The sequence below is a fragment of the Rhineura floridana genome, chromosome 4 (assembly GCF_030035675.1).
Source record: "Rhineura floridana isolate rRhiFlo1 chromosome 4, rRhiFlo1.hap2, whole genome shotgun sequence".
Taxonomy (NCBI): Eukaryota; Metazoa; Chordata; class Lepidosauria; order Squamata; family Rhineuridae; genus Rhineura; species Rhineura floridana.
This window is the reverse complement of record NC_084483.1, coordinates 187,798,738-187,813,817: the sequence shown is the minus strand read 5'-3', so window position 1 is coordinate 187,813,817 and position 15,080 is coordinate 187,798,738. Positions and strand designations below refer to the sequence as shown.

Below are 15,080 nucleotides of genomic sequence, written 5' to 3'. Positions count from 1 at the left end.
CTAATGTCACCTTACAATAATTGATTTTGAATTTCAGTGTTTCAAAATAAAATATCATATAGAATGAAATTACAATGTATCATTTGTAATTCAGTTATATGAGAGCATTGGTCAGGGGTCTGATACTTTTGCAAGGCACTGTATATATATATATATATAACCTTGGTTATATAACCTTGGTTTGCTTGGTGTTGTGCTTGGCTGTACCTCTGCCAACACACACACAATTTATATCCATTATATACCATTTCATTTACACATCTGATGAAACAAGTTATGCCACAATACTATACCCAATTACCTGTGTGTTAGCTCCATTGAACACAGTGGAACTTCTGAGCAGACATGCATAATTGTATTGTGCTGCAAAGCAGTGATGAGATACTCCCAAAGGGCATTTTAGAAGGGGCTGATACAAGAAGAGGGAAGCTATGTTTCCACCCCTAAACAAGAGATGGTTGTGGTGAGGGAGGGGTTTCCAATTTTATATGAGTGGGCATTATGCAAGAAAATGTAACCTTCAAGGACCTCACATTGGGAATAAGTTGGGCATTTCTGCCAGAGATCTTTGGCCACTATTAGTCCTAAATAAATGTCATACAAAAAAGTGTTTGCACATGAAGCTATCTCATTAAATTCATCTGCAATCAGTTTAGGAAGCTGCCTTATACCAAATCAGACCATTGGTCCATCTAGCTCAGTACTGTTGACACTCACCAACAGCACCCCTCCAAGTTTTCAGACAGGAGTCTTTTCCCAAACCCTAACTGGATACGTCAGAGATTGAACCTGGAATCACTAAGCTACAATCCTTCCTAATGAGCTACTGCTCTTCTCCATAGGTTACTTACCTTTTCATAGGCTTTGTTTTAGTTTTAGACTGTTGGCTTTTATAGACACGCTGGTGTGTTTTACTATATGATTGACATTTTGTGTTAATGTTATTGTGAACTGCTGCTTCTTTCTACGTGAAAAGTGGTATATACCTGCATGAAATAAATATTTAAATTGGTTTATCACCAGTGTATCTCAACCCACATGCATGTTTACCATGTTTACTATGTCCAACCCTCAGTTCTTTTATGTAGTCAATGAAGCAGGTTTCAAACTCCAAGAGATCACGCTACAGTAAAACAGTTTAGCTCTGGGGACTTATTAAATAACTGGGACCCAACTTAACCCTCCTGCTTACAAGGTGGTAAAGCTTTCACACATAAAAGGGCCTTAGAAAGAAAACAGAACGCCATGCCTTCCTTCTCACAGCTAAAAGACCACAACAATTTAGCTAGAATACTTGTTAAAATAAAGGTTTTTTTATTTAGTCATATGCAGAGCCTTGTCAGCAAGATTCAGTCATCACAGTTCAAGTGTCAGACAATAAAATATATCAGTTCTTCCAAACTTGGCACAACAAGTTGACAACATCAAAGCATATAGCACAAATCAACATTTGTTTTGATGCCATTCTTCCATACATGTTCAGCTTTTTCACAGATTCCAATCTTATTGAATGAAATAACAAAGATAACTCCATCAATGTCTTTTTTTTCAGAATGAGCGTGTGTGCAAGAACATTATTAAGAAGTCCATTAAATATGCTTTTAAATTCCAGATTTCATCCAAGTGTTTGTTGTGGCTTCCATTTGTTCCTGGGCTGTTGATAAAAAGAGAAACAAAATGAAGAACAATTGTTGATACCTATTCAGGCTTCTCCAAAATTTAAAGTCCACATATTTAAGCAAATGAAAATTAAAAAAAATCAAAGTATTTGAAAGGGCAAATAACTAAAAACAGCAGCAAGGAGAAGAGCATGACCCCAGCCGTCACCAGAATAAGTTGCTTCTGCCTTCCTCTTGGAGCATGCTGTGCTGCAACTGTCAAACTCTGTAATTGCAGGAACAAGGAGGACAACCTGGCTTCAGCTCTTCAACACAAATATGCTTAGAACTGCAGTGCAAGTCCTTCACTTTAGGAAGTCACAGAATTTCAGTTTAAAGACTAAGACTACAAGCCTCATTTACCAAAGTACATAGTAAGGGGCCAAATGCCAAGTCTATCTAGCTCAGTATTGTAGGCACTGATGGTAGCAGCAATCCAGGATTTTAGATAAGGGTCTCTCCCAGCATTACCTGGAGATGTAGGGGATTGGCTCTTACAGTCCCAATTACATTTGAGAGTTGTTCCAGAGTACTCTGAGAGTACTACCTGTTCCAGATAGTCTGGAGGAATGCCATAGAGGAGATCCAGTGTGGTGTAGTGGTTAGAGTGTTGGACTAGGGCCTGGGAGACCAGGGTTCAAATCCCTACGCAGCCATAAAGCTTGGTGATTGACCTTGGGCCAATCAGAGTCTCTCAGCCTAATCCACCTCACAAGGTTATTGTGAGGATAAAAGAGGAAGGAGAAACATGTACACCACCTTGAGCTCCTTAAGAGCAAAGGTGGGATACATATGTCATCAATAATAATAATAAATAATGCATTCTCAGTATACTTGCAAACTTTACACTGGCCATACTCATGTGAGCAGCCTCACATATGGAAATTAAATACGTGAAGCTTTTAATGACAAGGAGATATGGTGATATGATGTTGTTGTTATATGCTTTCAAGTTGATTACGACTTATGACAACCCTAGAAATTTTTTTTGGATATATCCAAAGGGTTTTCATGGTAAGAGGTAGTCAGAGGTGGTTTACCATTGCCTTCCTCTAGGCCTAAAGCACCTGGTATTCCCAAGCAGTCTCCCATCCAAGTACTAACCAGGCCTGACCCTGCTTAGCTTCCGAGATTAGGTGAGATCAGGAGTGTGATAAGATGAGCAAAAGGATTTCCAGGCTTAATTTCTGCAGGTCATTGTACAAATTAACAATCTAACACTTTAAGGGGCTGCAGAGTTATAATGGGACATCAGAAATCATCAAACAGAGATAACCTTCATCTGCACATCAAGGTACAATTAAAGACACAGCTACAGAGGCTGGTTGCAAAGTTGGCAGTTCCATTTTTTTCAGCCTTGGGAGGTTTCCCAGGTATTTAACAACCAAATGGGCATAAATGCAGCAGACAATAGGCTCCTTTTCAACATAAGCTGCAACGGTGGGGGAAGTACCACCTGTTTAATTGTTTGTAACATACAACTGACTAAAGCCACAGGAGTCCTGCAAGGGAAAGGATATCAAAAGTAATATATATCAGTTCTGCATTGATTTTGAATAGATAGACCATAAGCTGCTGCTACAAGGAAGGACATATATACAGTAACACGATCCCAAAGAAGAGTTGACAAATGCATGGAGTGGCCTAATCCTGTCTCTTTATCAGATATCATAGAATAGCAGGATTAGAAGGGTCCTATAAGGCCATCGAGCCTGCTCAATGCAGGAATCCAACTTAAAGCATATATGCAGAAATTTAACTTTCATTATATTTATACCCCGCATTTGCTCCAGGGAGCTTAATGCAACGTACACTGTGCCCAGCCCCCGTGTTTTTACCCAGCTGTCCTCTCCCCAAACCATAGAGGACACGACCCTTTCCAGCCACCATCCCGCTGCCACCACTCACCCCCTCACCCGGCTCATGCCAAGTCCAGCTTCTTCTGAGTGGCCGTCAGCTGGTCCTGCAGCCGCTTCTTCCGCCAGTCCAGGTAACGCCTTCGCACTCTGTTCGCCTGCCAGCCCACCAAAACTCCCGAGGCGAAGGCCAACAGCACCGCTAACTGCACCGAGCGCTCCGACATGGGCTCCGAGCTCAATGCCATGGCCACTCTACTACGGTGACTCCCAAGATCCAAACTACTTCGCTTCGCACGCGGTCAAAACAAAAAAAATAAGAGTATGAAGCGTTGATAATATAGTTTTGTAGCGCAGCTCCTCCTAGCGGTTACGCTTAAGCATAAAGACAGCGCCCCGGCTGCGATCCTAAGCGCGCGCACTTTATTCGGGAGTAGCTCCTATTGAAGTTAACGAGAAGTAACTTTTGAGAAAATAAAGCTTCGGCTTGGGCTGCAAAAGAAGAATATGATGAAGATAATATTAAGGCTCGAGGGGAGTAGGACCCTTTCTCTGCCATCTTTTTCTTTGACCACAGAAATGTACAGCCCAAGACTATGCATGTTGGCTCAGAAGTCCCACTGAACGACATTTACTCCCAAAGTAAGACCGCTCAGGATTGTATCCACATCCTATATACGAGTTAGTTGCCCAGACCAGTTCATTCTTCCACTGAGTTTAATGGGCTACAGTTGCAATCCTAAGCATGCTTATTATGGGGTAAGATTCTGTGATATTTACTTCTGAGAAAATATGCACAGAATGACCAGTGGAGGCTGGTAAGGTGGAAAGCAGGGAGGCCAACAATAGGTGGAGCCAAAGCAAATGGCCGGCTGCCTATAGCCAAAGACAGTGGAGCCAACTATTTCTGCTGTTGCCCCCATCCTCCCCACTTTTGAGTTCTACAAAGGTAACTGTTAAGACTAGGGAGGAAGAGGCAGGAAGCAGGCGTGGGCTGGCTGAAGACAGGTTAAGGTTGGGGAGGACTGTGCTCCATGTACCCTAATGGACCAGCCCCCACTGAGAATCACATTGCACAGGTGCAGTACTGTGTCTAGGGAAAACAACAAAAGAGCAAACTTTTTTTTAATGACAAAAACATGTGCCATAATAAATTTCTTTTTCTTTAAGATGACAGAAGACACTCAGTTGTTTTTACTTCAGCAGATTAATACAGCCACCCCTCTAAAATTGTCAGGAGGTGTAAATCTCCTTGAACTCAGGGGGAATTAATTCTGAGTTTCTTACAGTTCCAAATGTGCCCCCAGGACCAGTAAAACTGAGGACCTTGATGTACACTGTTCAACAGCCTGCTTTGCCAATTAATTACCGGATGGGAGTGGATCCCCACGCAGCCTGAGTGGATCTTTCCCATTTGGCTCTGCGTAGTAGTACACACTTTCTTCTAAGTAGACATGCATAGGATTGCACCATAAGTCTTGCAGTGCTGGGTCACCTAGCCTCACTTTGTATTCCCTTCCTCTCTATTCTACTTATGTGTATGCATATATAAAAATCTACCAATTTAGAATACCTCATACATTTGACAGAATGGGCTGTAGCCCACAAAACCCATGCTACAATTAATTTTAAACTTTTATGGTGCCCCAGAACTCTTCGTCCAACTTACACTATTCAAAGCTAATTCAAATAGGAGTGTGCCTACTCAGTAATCTAATCGTTTGGGGGGATTCCCACCCTCTTTAAATACAGTTGAATGAACTTGATTGTGTTCTTTTTATGCAAACTCTTCCACTGCATGTCCCTGGGCTGAGAAATGCTTCCTCAGCATTTCTAGGGCACTGCTTAGAGAAACAATATCAAGCCAATTGTAATGCCAAACTTCCTTTTCCTGCATGCCAAGTCCCACCGCTGGCAGATGAACAAAAAAAGGGAGCTGCAGCCACAGCCCAGGAAAGCAGCTAAACTTTTCAACCCTCCTCTGTAGCTGTGCCTTTAAGAGCAGACAGACAGGCAGCAGTAGAGTCAATCTATTTATTTGTCAGAAATCCACCCAGGCCACAACAAAACATTACACACGTTACATGAGTGAAACAGAAATTAAACTGTAAATAAAATGTTTCTTGACAACCACCTCAGCCTAAAAAAGTTCCCCCTTCTGGCATATAGCCTGCCTCCCTAGTTTTCCAGTCCTTTACAGTACAATTAGCCAACTCTCACAGTACATAGGAAACTGCTGTGTTCTTCCAGTTGGTAAATTATCTACAATGGGGTGGTGAGCCCCTGGAGGCATTCAAGAGGCAGCTGGACAGCCATCTGTCGGGAATGCTTTGATTTGGATTCCTGCATGGAGCAGGGGGTTGGACTTGATGGCCTTATAGGCCCCTTCCAATTTTACTATTTTATCATTCTATGAACCTGTAGGCCAACCCCAGCCCCCCACAAGCCACTTGAAGTGGCCAAACAAGCTTCCAGCAAAATCAGTCCTCTACAATGGCACCTCTTCATACACTTGCATGCTGCCATTGCTAGCAGACTGGAGCACTCTGGAAACTGGAAAGGGCTTTCCTTCCTGTTTCCTGGGTGCCTCCAGCCTGCTAGCAATGGTGGTGTGCAGCAGGAAGGAAGGGGCATCCTTGCAAGGTGAGGAAGAAGTGTCGTTGTAAGATATACCACACACACACACACCTGCACATGTAATCACAGCACTGGGCTGGGAGGAGAGATTGAGATGAGAAATCGCTGGCTGTGCTCTTCAAGACAGGCCAAGCCAGTGCAAACAGGAACAGAGAAGGAAGAGCAAATAAGTCTCTTGTGCGTTGTGGATTTTTGAGAAGTCATTTAATGAGACCATTTGTGGGTACCATAGGTGGACACATGTATGCCATCTTGATAACCCCTACACTATGCACATGGTTGGTGCCATATAAATAATCAAGAATAAAAGCCAGGATTCCACCACACAAAGGCAGGGGTGAGGAATCTGTGGCCCTCCAGATGTTGTTGGATTACAGTTGCCATTTGTTCTTATGTGCCTTCAAGTCGATTACGACTTATGGCGACCCTATGAATCAGTGACCTCCAAGAGCATCTGTCATGAACCACCCTGTTCAGATCTTGTAAGTTCAGGTCTATGGCTTCGTACAACTCCGGATTCTCCTTTTGCATCTGTGCACATCAGCCTCTGGGCTTCCTTTCGGCTTTGACCCAGCTGCGTCATTAGTCACAGCACTACTCGTACTTGTCCTTTGTTCTTCCCCAGTAGCTCAGTGAGTGCCTTCTGACCTGGGGGTCTCATCTTCCAGCACTATCTCATATTACATTTTGGTTACTCTGTTCATAGGGGTTTCATGGTAAGAGGTATTCAGAGGTGGTCTACCATTGCCTTCCTCTGAGTTTAGATGCATCTTAGTCTGGTGTCTCAGCTTTGACCATTCCGCCATGGGTGCCCTGCTAGGAGTCTAGCCTCTTGGTCTAGACTCCTGACGGCATTGCTCTCAGCTTCTTCAACACTCTCAACCCCCCTCACCACGTTAAGGTGTGCATCCTAAAGGGGGACAGTTGCCATAATCCCCACCTATTGGCCATGCCGGCTGGGGCTGATGGGAATTGTAATTCAACATCATTCGGAGGGCCATAGGCTTCCCATCACAACACTCAGATGTTATACCAAGAAGCAGAACTATGTGTAGAGCTAAGAACACTAAGAACAGCCTGCTGGTTCAGTAGCCCATCTACTTTGTCCGTGGGAACCCCACAACTGGGCAAGATCCTGGCATACGGAAAGTGGATAGAGAAAGGTTTTTCTCCCTCTTTCATAACACTAGAACTACTTGGGGATATCCAGTGAAGCAGAATGTTGGAAGATTCAGGACAGAAAAAGAAAGTATCTCTTCACACAGCACAAAGCTGAACTGTGGAATCCTACCCCACAACTTGGATGGCTTTAAAAGAGGATTAGACAAATTCATAGAGGATAAAGCTATCAATGGCTACTAGCAAGGATGGCTATGTTGTTTTACCTCAACTGTTGGAGGCACTATGTCGCTGAATACCAGTTGCCGGTAGCCACAGGAAGGGAGAGTGCTCTTGCACTCAGATCCTGCTTGTGGGCTTTCCATTGGCATCTGGTTAGCTACTGTGAGAACAGGATGTTGGATTAGATGGGCTACTGGCCTGATCCAGCAGGCTGTTTCTTATGTTCATAAGAATGCTTCAGATTGGTGGGATATTCAGTGTTAGAAATAAATTGTTCATAATTTGGATTCTTGGGATTGTTTTTATAAAAGGCTTGGCAGCACTTATGGCTGTTATGGGGGAGGTAAGGACACAGAGACTGTAATGTACTGTGGGGCTGCCATCATACATGACATAAAAATGGGAATTTGCACAAGTTGTGGGATTGTAATATGGTAGGCTCCTTTTGTGATACAATGTTTAAAACAACAAAGAGTCTTGTGGCACCTCAAAGACTAACACATTTATTATGGCATTAAGTTTTCATGGATTACAGTCCACTTCATCAGATGAATGGTTATCCCAAATTGCAGGTAGACATAAACATGGTTGGGTAGATGTGGGAAATGTAAAAAGTGAGAAAGAAAATGCAGAAAAGTACAAACAGTGTTAATTATGTACTTAACAGTGGTGAATCACAAAACAGTTCTTGATGACACAGACATCATGGCAATGGTAAGCCAATTAACACATATCCTATGGTAAAAATCCTTTGACTCCATTCAATCTGCAAACAATAGGATTAAAACTCTTGATGTATTGTAATTCAGCAGTTTCATATTGCAGTCTCCATTTGAAGTTCTTTGTTCCAGGCTGCTTCTTTGAAGAGTGTCAAAATTTATTTATTTATTTATTTATTTATTAAATGTATATACCGCCCTATAGCCGAAGCTCTCTGGGCGGTTCACAACAGACAAACAATCAATATACAATTAAAACCATATGTTAAACAACTTAAAATGAGTTCATTATACCAAAAAATCGAAACATAATTAAACATAAAATAACTAAAAACCAAGTACACAGTACTAAGTGTTAAAATTGAATTAGTTAAAATTATTATGATGTGACGATGTCAAGATGTCAGAAGTGCTACAATGTTAAATATTAAAAATATTAAAAAATTAACTATTAATCTTACTGCCATGGGTGACCCTGCTGGGAGCACATGACTCCCGACGGCATCACTCACAGGGCTCATTGGAACACGCAAGCCCACTCACCACTACAAGGTGACGATCCAGGGAGGGGGTCCCAAAGATGACGAGATATTTGAGCTGTACCTTCCTGCACTGTTTCAGAACAGGTAGCATAAATCCCCTATGGGATAAAATGCTTGAATCTCAGCTAAAGATGCAAAGGATTGCATTAACTGAGGTTTTATTTAGAACCTAGATTAGGCTCTAAAACATAATTGGTATGGATGCAGCCCTTTAACCTATTTTATCTGGACACAACATTTTCAAGTTTCCACACTTTCCACACTTTCAAGAGTAGGGATGTTGAATAATCAACAGAAGAACACACTGACTGACCGAGATGAAATAAGGGAAGATGGAAGTAATACACTGAAGAGATCTACAAACGAGATGCAAGGATGACAGATTCATTCATGGAGGAACCATATGATGAAGAACCAGAAATTTTAGAATGTGAGGTGAAAGCTGCTCTTAAAATACTTGGAAGAAACAAATCCCCAGGAACAGATGGCATACTAATAGTGTTGCTACAAGCTATTGAGACTGAATGTGCAATGAGCTCCTGGCTCTCCGGGAACGACTTCATTTCCTTGAGGCCAAGGTGGCGGACCTGGAAAAGCTGAGAGAGGCAGAGAGGTGTGTGGAGGAGGCCTTCAGGGACGTTATAGCTGTGTCCCACTCCAACGATGATAGCTCTCCTGCTATCATGGAGAACGATGGTCTCGGGGAAGGAGAGCATCCAGCTGAGGAAGAGGGAAACGATCCCTTAGAAGGGACCCATTCCTTGGGGAATGAGCAGCTATCCTCTCGTGCCGAGGATATATCTCCAGGGGGTGGAGGGATCCTTGTAGTGGGTGATTCGATCATTAGGAACATAGACAGTGGGGTGTGTGATGGGCGTGTAGACCGCAAGGTGTTTTCCCTGCCTTGTGCGAAGGTTGCGGATATCGCCCGTCGTTTAGATAATTTGGTAGACAGTGCTGGGGAGGAGTCAGTGGTCGTGATGCACGTTGGCACCAATGACATGGGGAAATGCAGCCGTGAGGTCCTGGAAGCAAAATTTAGGTTGCTAGGTAGGATGCTGAAAGCCAGGACCTCCAAGGTGGCTTTCTCTGAAATGCTACCAGTTCCACACGCAGGACCAGCCAGACAGGCCACCAAGACCATCAGCGATTTTCAAGTGGTCCATGGGGGGGAAAGTTTCTCTGTGTGATAACTGCATGCTTGAAAATGGCTCATACGGCTGGTCCAATGTCAATGCATTGAGCTTCATGGCTAACTGGGAATTTGAACCTGGGTCACCCCATTCCTAGCCCAACATCATATATTACACCACTGTGGATCTGCAGTGTTATGCAGTGCTATGCCAGAGTCTTTTCTGGTCTATAGACCAGATCCTTAACATCCCACTCCTGCCAGTCCAAATTTTTGGTTTTCAGAGGTTCAAAAAGCAACACTGGGAAAGAGAAGCAGTTTCCACTGAAACTGCTGCTAAAATGGAGATTACCCCCACCTCCATGTTAACAGCAGTTTTAATGGAAACCGCTTCCCCCTTCAGGAAAAGAAACAATCAGGAGCTTGCTAGAACCTGCTGATTGTCCCTTTCAAGCCCCACCCCTACCTGCCCCACACCTGACAACATGTATGCCTTCAAGTGTAGGGTAGATGGGTATGGCTTGGTGGGCCAAATGGTGAGAACTGGTGGGCCAGGTTTGGCCTGCAGGCCAGAGGTTCCCCACCCTTGTGGTAGATGAAATCAACTTTATTATGGAGCCTGAACACCGCTGACTCACAGGCTATCTGGAAGATAAACATAGCTCCCAAGATTATGCAAGTTGTCTACGTATAGTTGAGTATAGTTAAATGGCTTGCTATATTAGAGGGTCCTTAGAATATTACAAAAATAGCAAGAGAGTAGATTATTACCATCTCTCATTTCCATGGAGTGCTGCAGTTTCTGATGAGAAGTATTCAAGTGCCTGCACAGGAAAGCCAACATGTTAAGTTCTCCAACAATGGTTCCCATCTAAGGCAACCTAATTCTTACAAGGGCAAAAAAGAGAGTGAAATTGGTTAAATGTAAAATGTTCATTTAACAGGAGCTCAAAGGGAAGTGGGTGGTTTTGCTTTAAAATTAGGCCAGACCCAAACCCATTTGTTGAAAAGAAGTGGAATGGCTTTAGGTTTGCATGACAATGAAATATCATTCAAGCATTTATTTAGCAATAATGCTCTTCAAAACATTGTATGTGAGCCTGTATAACTATCACAGACATCCATTCACACAAATTGTGTGCAGTATTGAAAGAAATCAGTTTAAAAGTAAAATCTGAATCTGTCTAGCTATCTATATCCCACCCTTCCTCCAATCAGGAGCCCAGGAAGGCAAACAAAAGTGCTAAAAACACTTTAAAACATCATAAAAACAGACTTTAAAAAACATTTTTAAAAAGCTTTAAAAATCTTTTTTAAAAGGTTTTAAAACATCTATTTTTCAAAAAAAGGTTTAAGAACATATTAAAAAGCAATTCCAACACAGACGCAGACTGGGATAAGGCCTCAACTTAAAAGGGTTATTGAGAGAGGAAGGTCTTCAGTAGGTGCCGAAAAGGTGCCTGTCTATTTAACGGGAGCGAATTCCACAGGGTAGGTGCCACCACACTAAAGGTCGTTTCCTATGTTGTGCAGAACGGACCTCCTGATAAGATGATATCTGCAGGAGGCCTCCCCTGCAGAGCACAGTGATCAACTGGGTATACAAGGGATAAGATGGTCTTTCAGGTATCCTGGTCCCAAGCTGCATAGGGCTTTGTACACCAAAAGTAGAACCTGGAACTTAGGCCGGTAACTAATAGGTAGCCAGTGCAATTCTTTCAGCAGCAGGGTGGCATGTTGGCGATACCCTTCCCCAGTGAGCAGTCCCGCCGTTGCATTTTGCAACAGTTGCAGCTTCCAGACCAGCCTTTCCCAACCAGTGTGCCTCCAGATGTTGCTGGACTACAATTCCCATCTTTCCTGACCATTGGCAATGGTGGCTGAGGCTGATGGGAGTTGTGGTCCAACAACATCTGGAGGCACACTGGTTGGGAAAGGCTGTTCCAGACCAACCTCAAGGGTAGCCCCACAATTAGCAGTTTTATCGATTTTTGAGGGGGGAAATGAGAATATTTGTAACTAACAGTTGCAAAAGACTGGAAATTTCCCTCCAATCTGATAGATTTGTAGCAACAAGAAGTAAGGAATACAGCACTCCTTGGAAAAAATACTGGTGCAAGTTAAGAAATGCTGAAAGACAAACAAATATAGAGAAGCTCAAAGGAACTTGATTTTACTTTATTGGTTACTAGCAGCATCTTACCTGGCATTGCTCGGGAATTCTAGGAAACTGAAAAATCAATGCAGTTTTGAAATCAGTGATTAAAATCAGTGCAGTTTTGAAAGGTTCAGTCTGCCATCTTGACTCAAAATGGCATCCAATGTTATCCAAACATAGCTGAAAACCTAACATAAGAACGTAACTTGAGCCTGCTGGATCAGGCCAGTCGCCCATGTAGTCCAGCATCTTGTTCTCACAGTGGCCAACCAGATGCCCATGGGAAGCCCGCAAGCAGGACCTGAGTGCCTCCCCTCCTGCAGTTCCAGCAACTGGTTTTCAGAAGTATGCTGCCTCTGACTATGGTGGAAGGCACAGCCATCATGGCTAATAGCCACTGACAGTTTTATCCTCCATGAATTTGTCTAATCTACTTTTAAAGCTGTCCAAGTTGGTGGCCATCGCTGCCTCTTGTGGGAGCGAATTCCACAGTTTAATGATGACCTGTGTGAAGGACTTTCTTTTGTCTTCCAGCATCCAGCTTCATTGGATTCATCCATGAGTTCTACTGTTATGAGAGAGGGAGAAAAACTTTTCTCTATCTACTTTTGCATACCATGCATAATTTTATATAACTTCTATCATTAGCATTTTCTCTAAAATAAAAAGCCCCAAATGCTGCAACCTTTCCTCATAGGTGAGTCGCTCCATCCCTTGACCATTCTGGTTGTCCTTTTGTGAACCTTTTCCAACTCTACCATATCCTTTTTGAGGTGAGGCAACCAGAACTGTACACAGTATTCCAAGTGTGGCCGCACCATAGATTTGTACAACGGTATTATGATATCAGCAGTTTTATTTTCAATACCTTTCCTAACGGTCCCTAGCCTGGAATTTGCCTTTTTCACATCTGCTGCACACTGGATCGACATCATCACTGAGCTATCCACTATGATCCCAAGGTCTCGTTCCTGGTCAGTCACTGCCAGTTCAGACCCCATACGTGTACGTGTGAAGCTAAGGTTTTTTTCTCCAATGTGCATAACTTTACATTTGTTTATATTGAATTTCATTAGCCATTTTACCACCCATTCACTCAGTTTGGAGAGGTCCTTTTGGAGAGGTCCTTTTGGAGCTCTTCACAATCCCTTTTTGTTTTAACATCCCTGAATAATTGAATATCATCAGCAAACTTGGCCACCTCACTGCTTACCCTTAACTCTAGATCATTTTAAAGTTAAAAAGCACAGGTCCCAATACTGATCCTTGGGGGACTCCACTTTCTACAGCCCTCCATTGGGAGAACTGTCCATTTATTCCTACTCTCCGCTTCCTGCTACTTAACCAATTCCTGATCAGGATCCTTTGCCTTGCAAACCATCATGCAAAATTTGGTCAAGTGGTGTCCAAATGCATGATGAACAGACAAACAACTTTCCCAAATATATAGCAGAAGGTGACGTAAACAGAGGAAAGGTTAAATGGAAACCTTCCAATATTCAGTGTTCACCGTGGCAAGAGAGGCAGGCCTCACAGCATCTGCCCGTTCAATAGGAAAAAGAAAACACTTTGCTATTTTTCCTCTCATGCCTATTTTGATTTTTGCATATATCATTGTTTGTTTGTTTTTTAAACCATATTGTGAAAACAAAATTTAAAATTATGGAAAAAAACTGAGATGTTTGGCTTCTACTGCAGCTTCTGGTTTGTGGTATTCATAAGAACATAAGAACATAAGAAGAGCCTGCTGGATCAGGCCAGTGGCCCATCTAGTCCAGCACCCTGTTCTCACAGTGGCCAACCAGGTGCCTGGGGGAAGCCCGCAAGCAGGACCCGAGTGCAAGAACACTCTCCCCTCCGGAGGCTTCCGGCAACTGGTTTTCAGAGCATGCTGCCTCTGACTAGGGTGGCAGAGCACAGCCATCATGGCTAGTAGCCATTGATAGCCCTGTCCTCCATGAATTGGTCTAATCTTCTTTTAAAGCCATCCAAGCTGGTGGCCATTACTGCATCTTGTGGGAGCAAATTCCATACTTTAACTATGCGCTGAGTAAAGAAGTACTTCCTTTTGTCTGTCCTGAATCTTCCAACATTCAGCTTCTTTGAATGTCCACGAGTTCTAGTATTATGAGAGAGGGAGAAGAACTTTTCTCTATCCACTTTCTCAATGCCATGCATAATTTTATACACTTCTATCATGTCTCCTCTGACCCGCCTTTTCTCTAAACTAAAAAGCCCCAAATGCTGCAACCTTTCCTCGTAAGGGAGTCACTCCATCCCCTTGATCATTCTGGTTGCCCTCTTCTGAACCTTTTCCAACTCTAGAATATCCTTTTTGAGATGAGGCGACCAGAACTGTACACAGTATTCCAAATGCGGCCGCACCATAGATTTATACAACGGCATTATGATATCGGCTGTTTTATTTTCAATACCTTTCCTAATTATTGCTAGCATGGAATTTGCCTTTTTCACAGCTGCCGCACACTGGGTCGACATTTTCATTGTGCTGTCCACTACAACCCCGAGGTCTCTCTCCTGGTCAGTCACCGCCAGTTCAGACCCCATGAGCGTATATGTGAAATTCAGATTGTTTGCTCCAATATGCATAATTTTACACTTGTTTATATTGAATTGCATTTGCCATTTTTCCGCCCATTCACTCAGTTTGGAGAGGTCTTTTTGGAGCTCTTTGCAATCCCTTTTTGTTTTAACAACCCTGAACAATTTAGTGTCGTCAGCAAACTTGGCCACTTCACTGCTCACTCCTAATTCTAGGTCATTAATGAACAAGTTGAAAAGTACAGGTCCCAATACCGATCCTTGAGGGACTCCACTTTCTATAGCCCTCCATTGGGAAAACTGTCCGTTTGTTCCTACTCTCTGCTTTCTGCTTCTTAACCAATTCCTTATCCACAAGAGGACCTCTCCTCTTATTCCATGACTGCTAAGCTTCCTCAGAAGTCTTTGGTGAGGTACCTTGTCAAACACTTTTTGAAAGTCTAAGTACACTATGTCCACTGGATCACCTCTATCT

At 43.0% G+C, this 15,080-nt stretch overlaps 1 protein-coding gene across 2 annotated transcripts; it reads right to left on the bottom strand.

Moving 5' to 3' along the window:
- Nucleotides 1–1,291: 1,291 nt before the first annotated feature.
- Nucleotides 1,292–4,069, bottom strand: MTLN (mitoregulin). 2 transcript variants are annotated; one of them, XM_061626466.1, is made up of 2 exons: nucleotides 3,575–4,069; nucleotides 1,292–1,654 (listed from the first exon to the last, which is right to left on the bottom strand). In XM_061626466.1, exon 1 carries the CDS (start codon nucleotides 3,760–3,762, stop codon nucleotides 3,580–3,582), a length of 183 nt encoding a protein of 60 aa, XP_061482450.1. In that variant the 5' UTR covers nucleotides 3,763–4,069; the 3' UTR covers nucleotides 1,292–1,654; nucleotides 3,575–3,579. The 2 variants fall into 2 exon arrangements, with proteins under 2 accessions (XP_061482450.1, XP_061482449.1); XM_061626465.1 differs by having other exon boundaries at nucleotides 3,567–4,060.
- Nucleotides 4,070–15,080: the final 11,011 nt, after the last annotated feature.

Excerpts from the sequence above, each read along its gene's own strand:
- MTLN (XM_061626466.1), bottom strand. The coding sequence starts at position 3,762 with ATGGCATTGAGCTCGGAGCCCATGTCGGAGCGCTCGGTGCAGTTAGCG.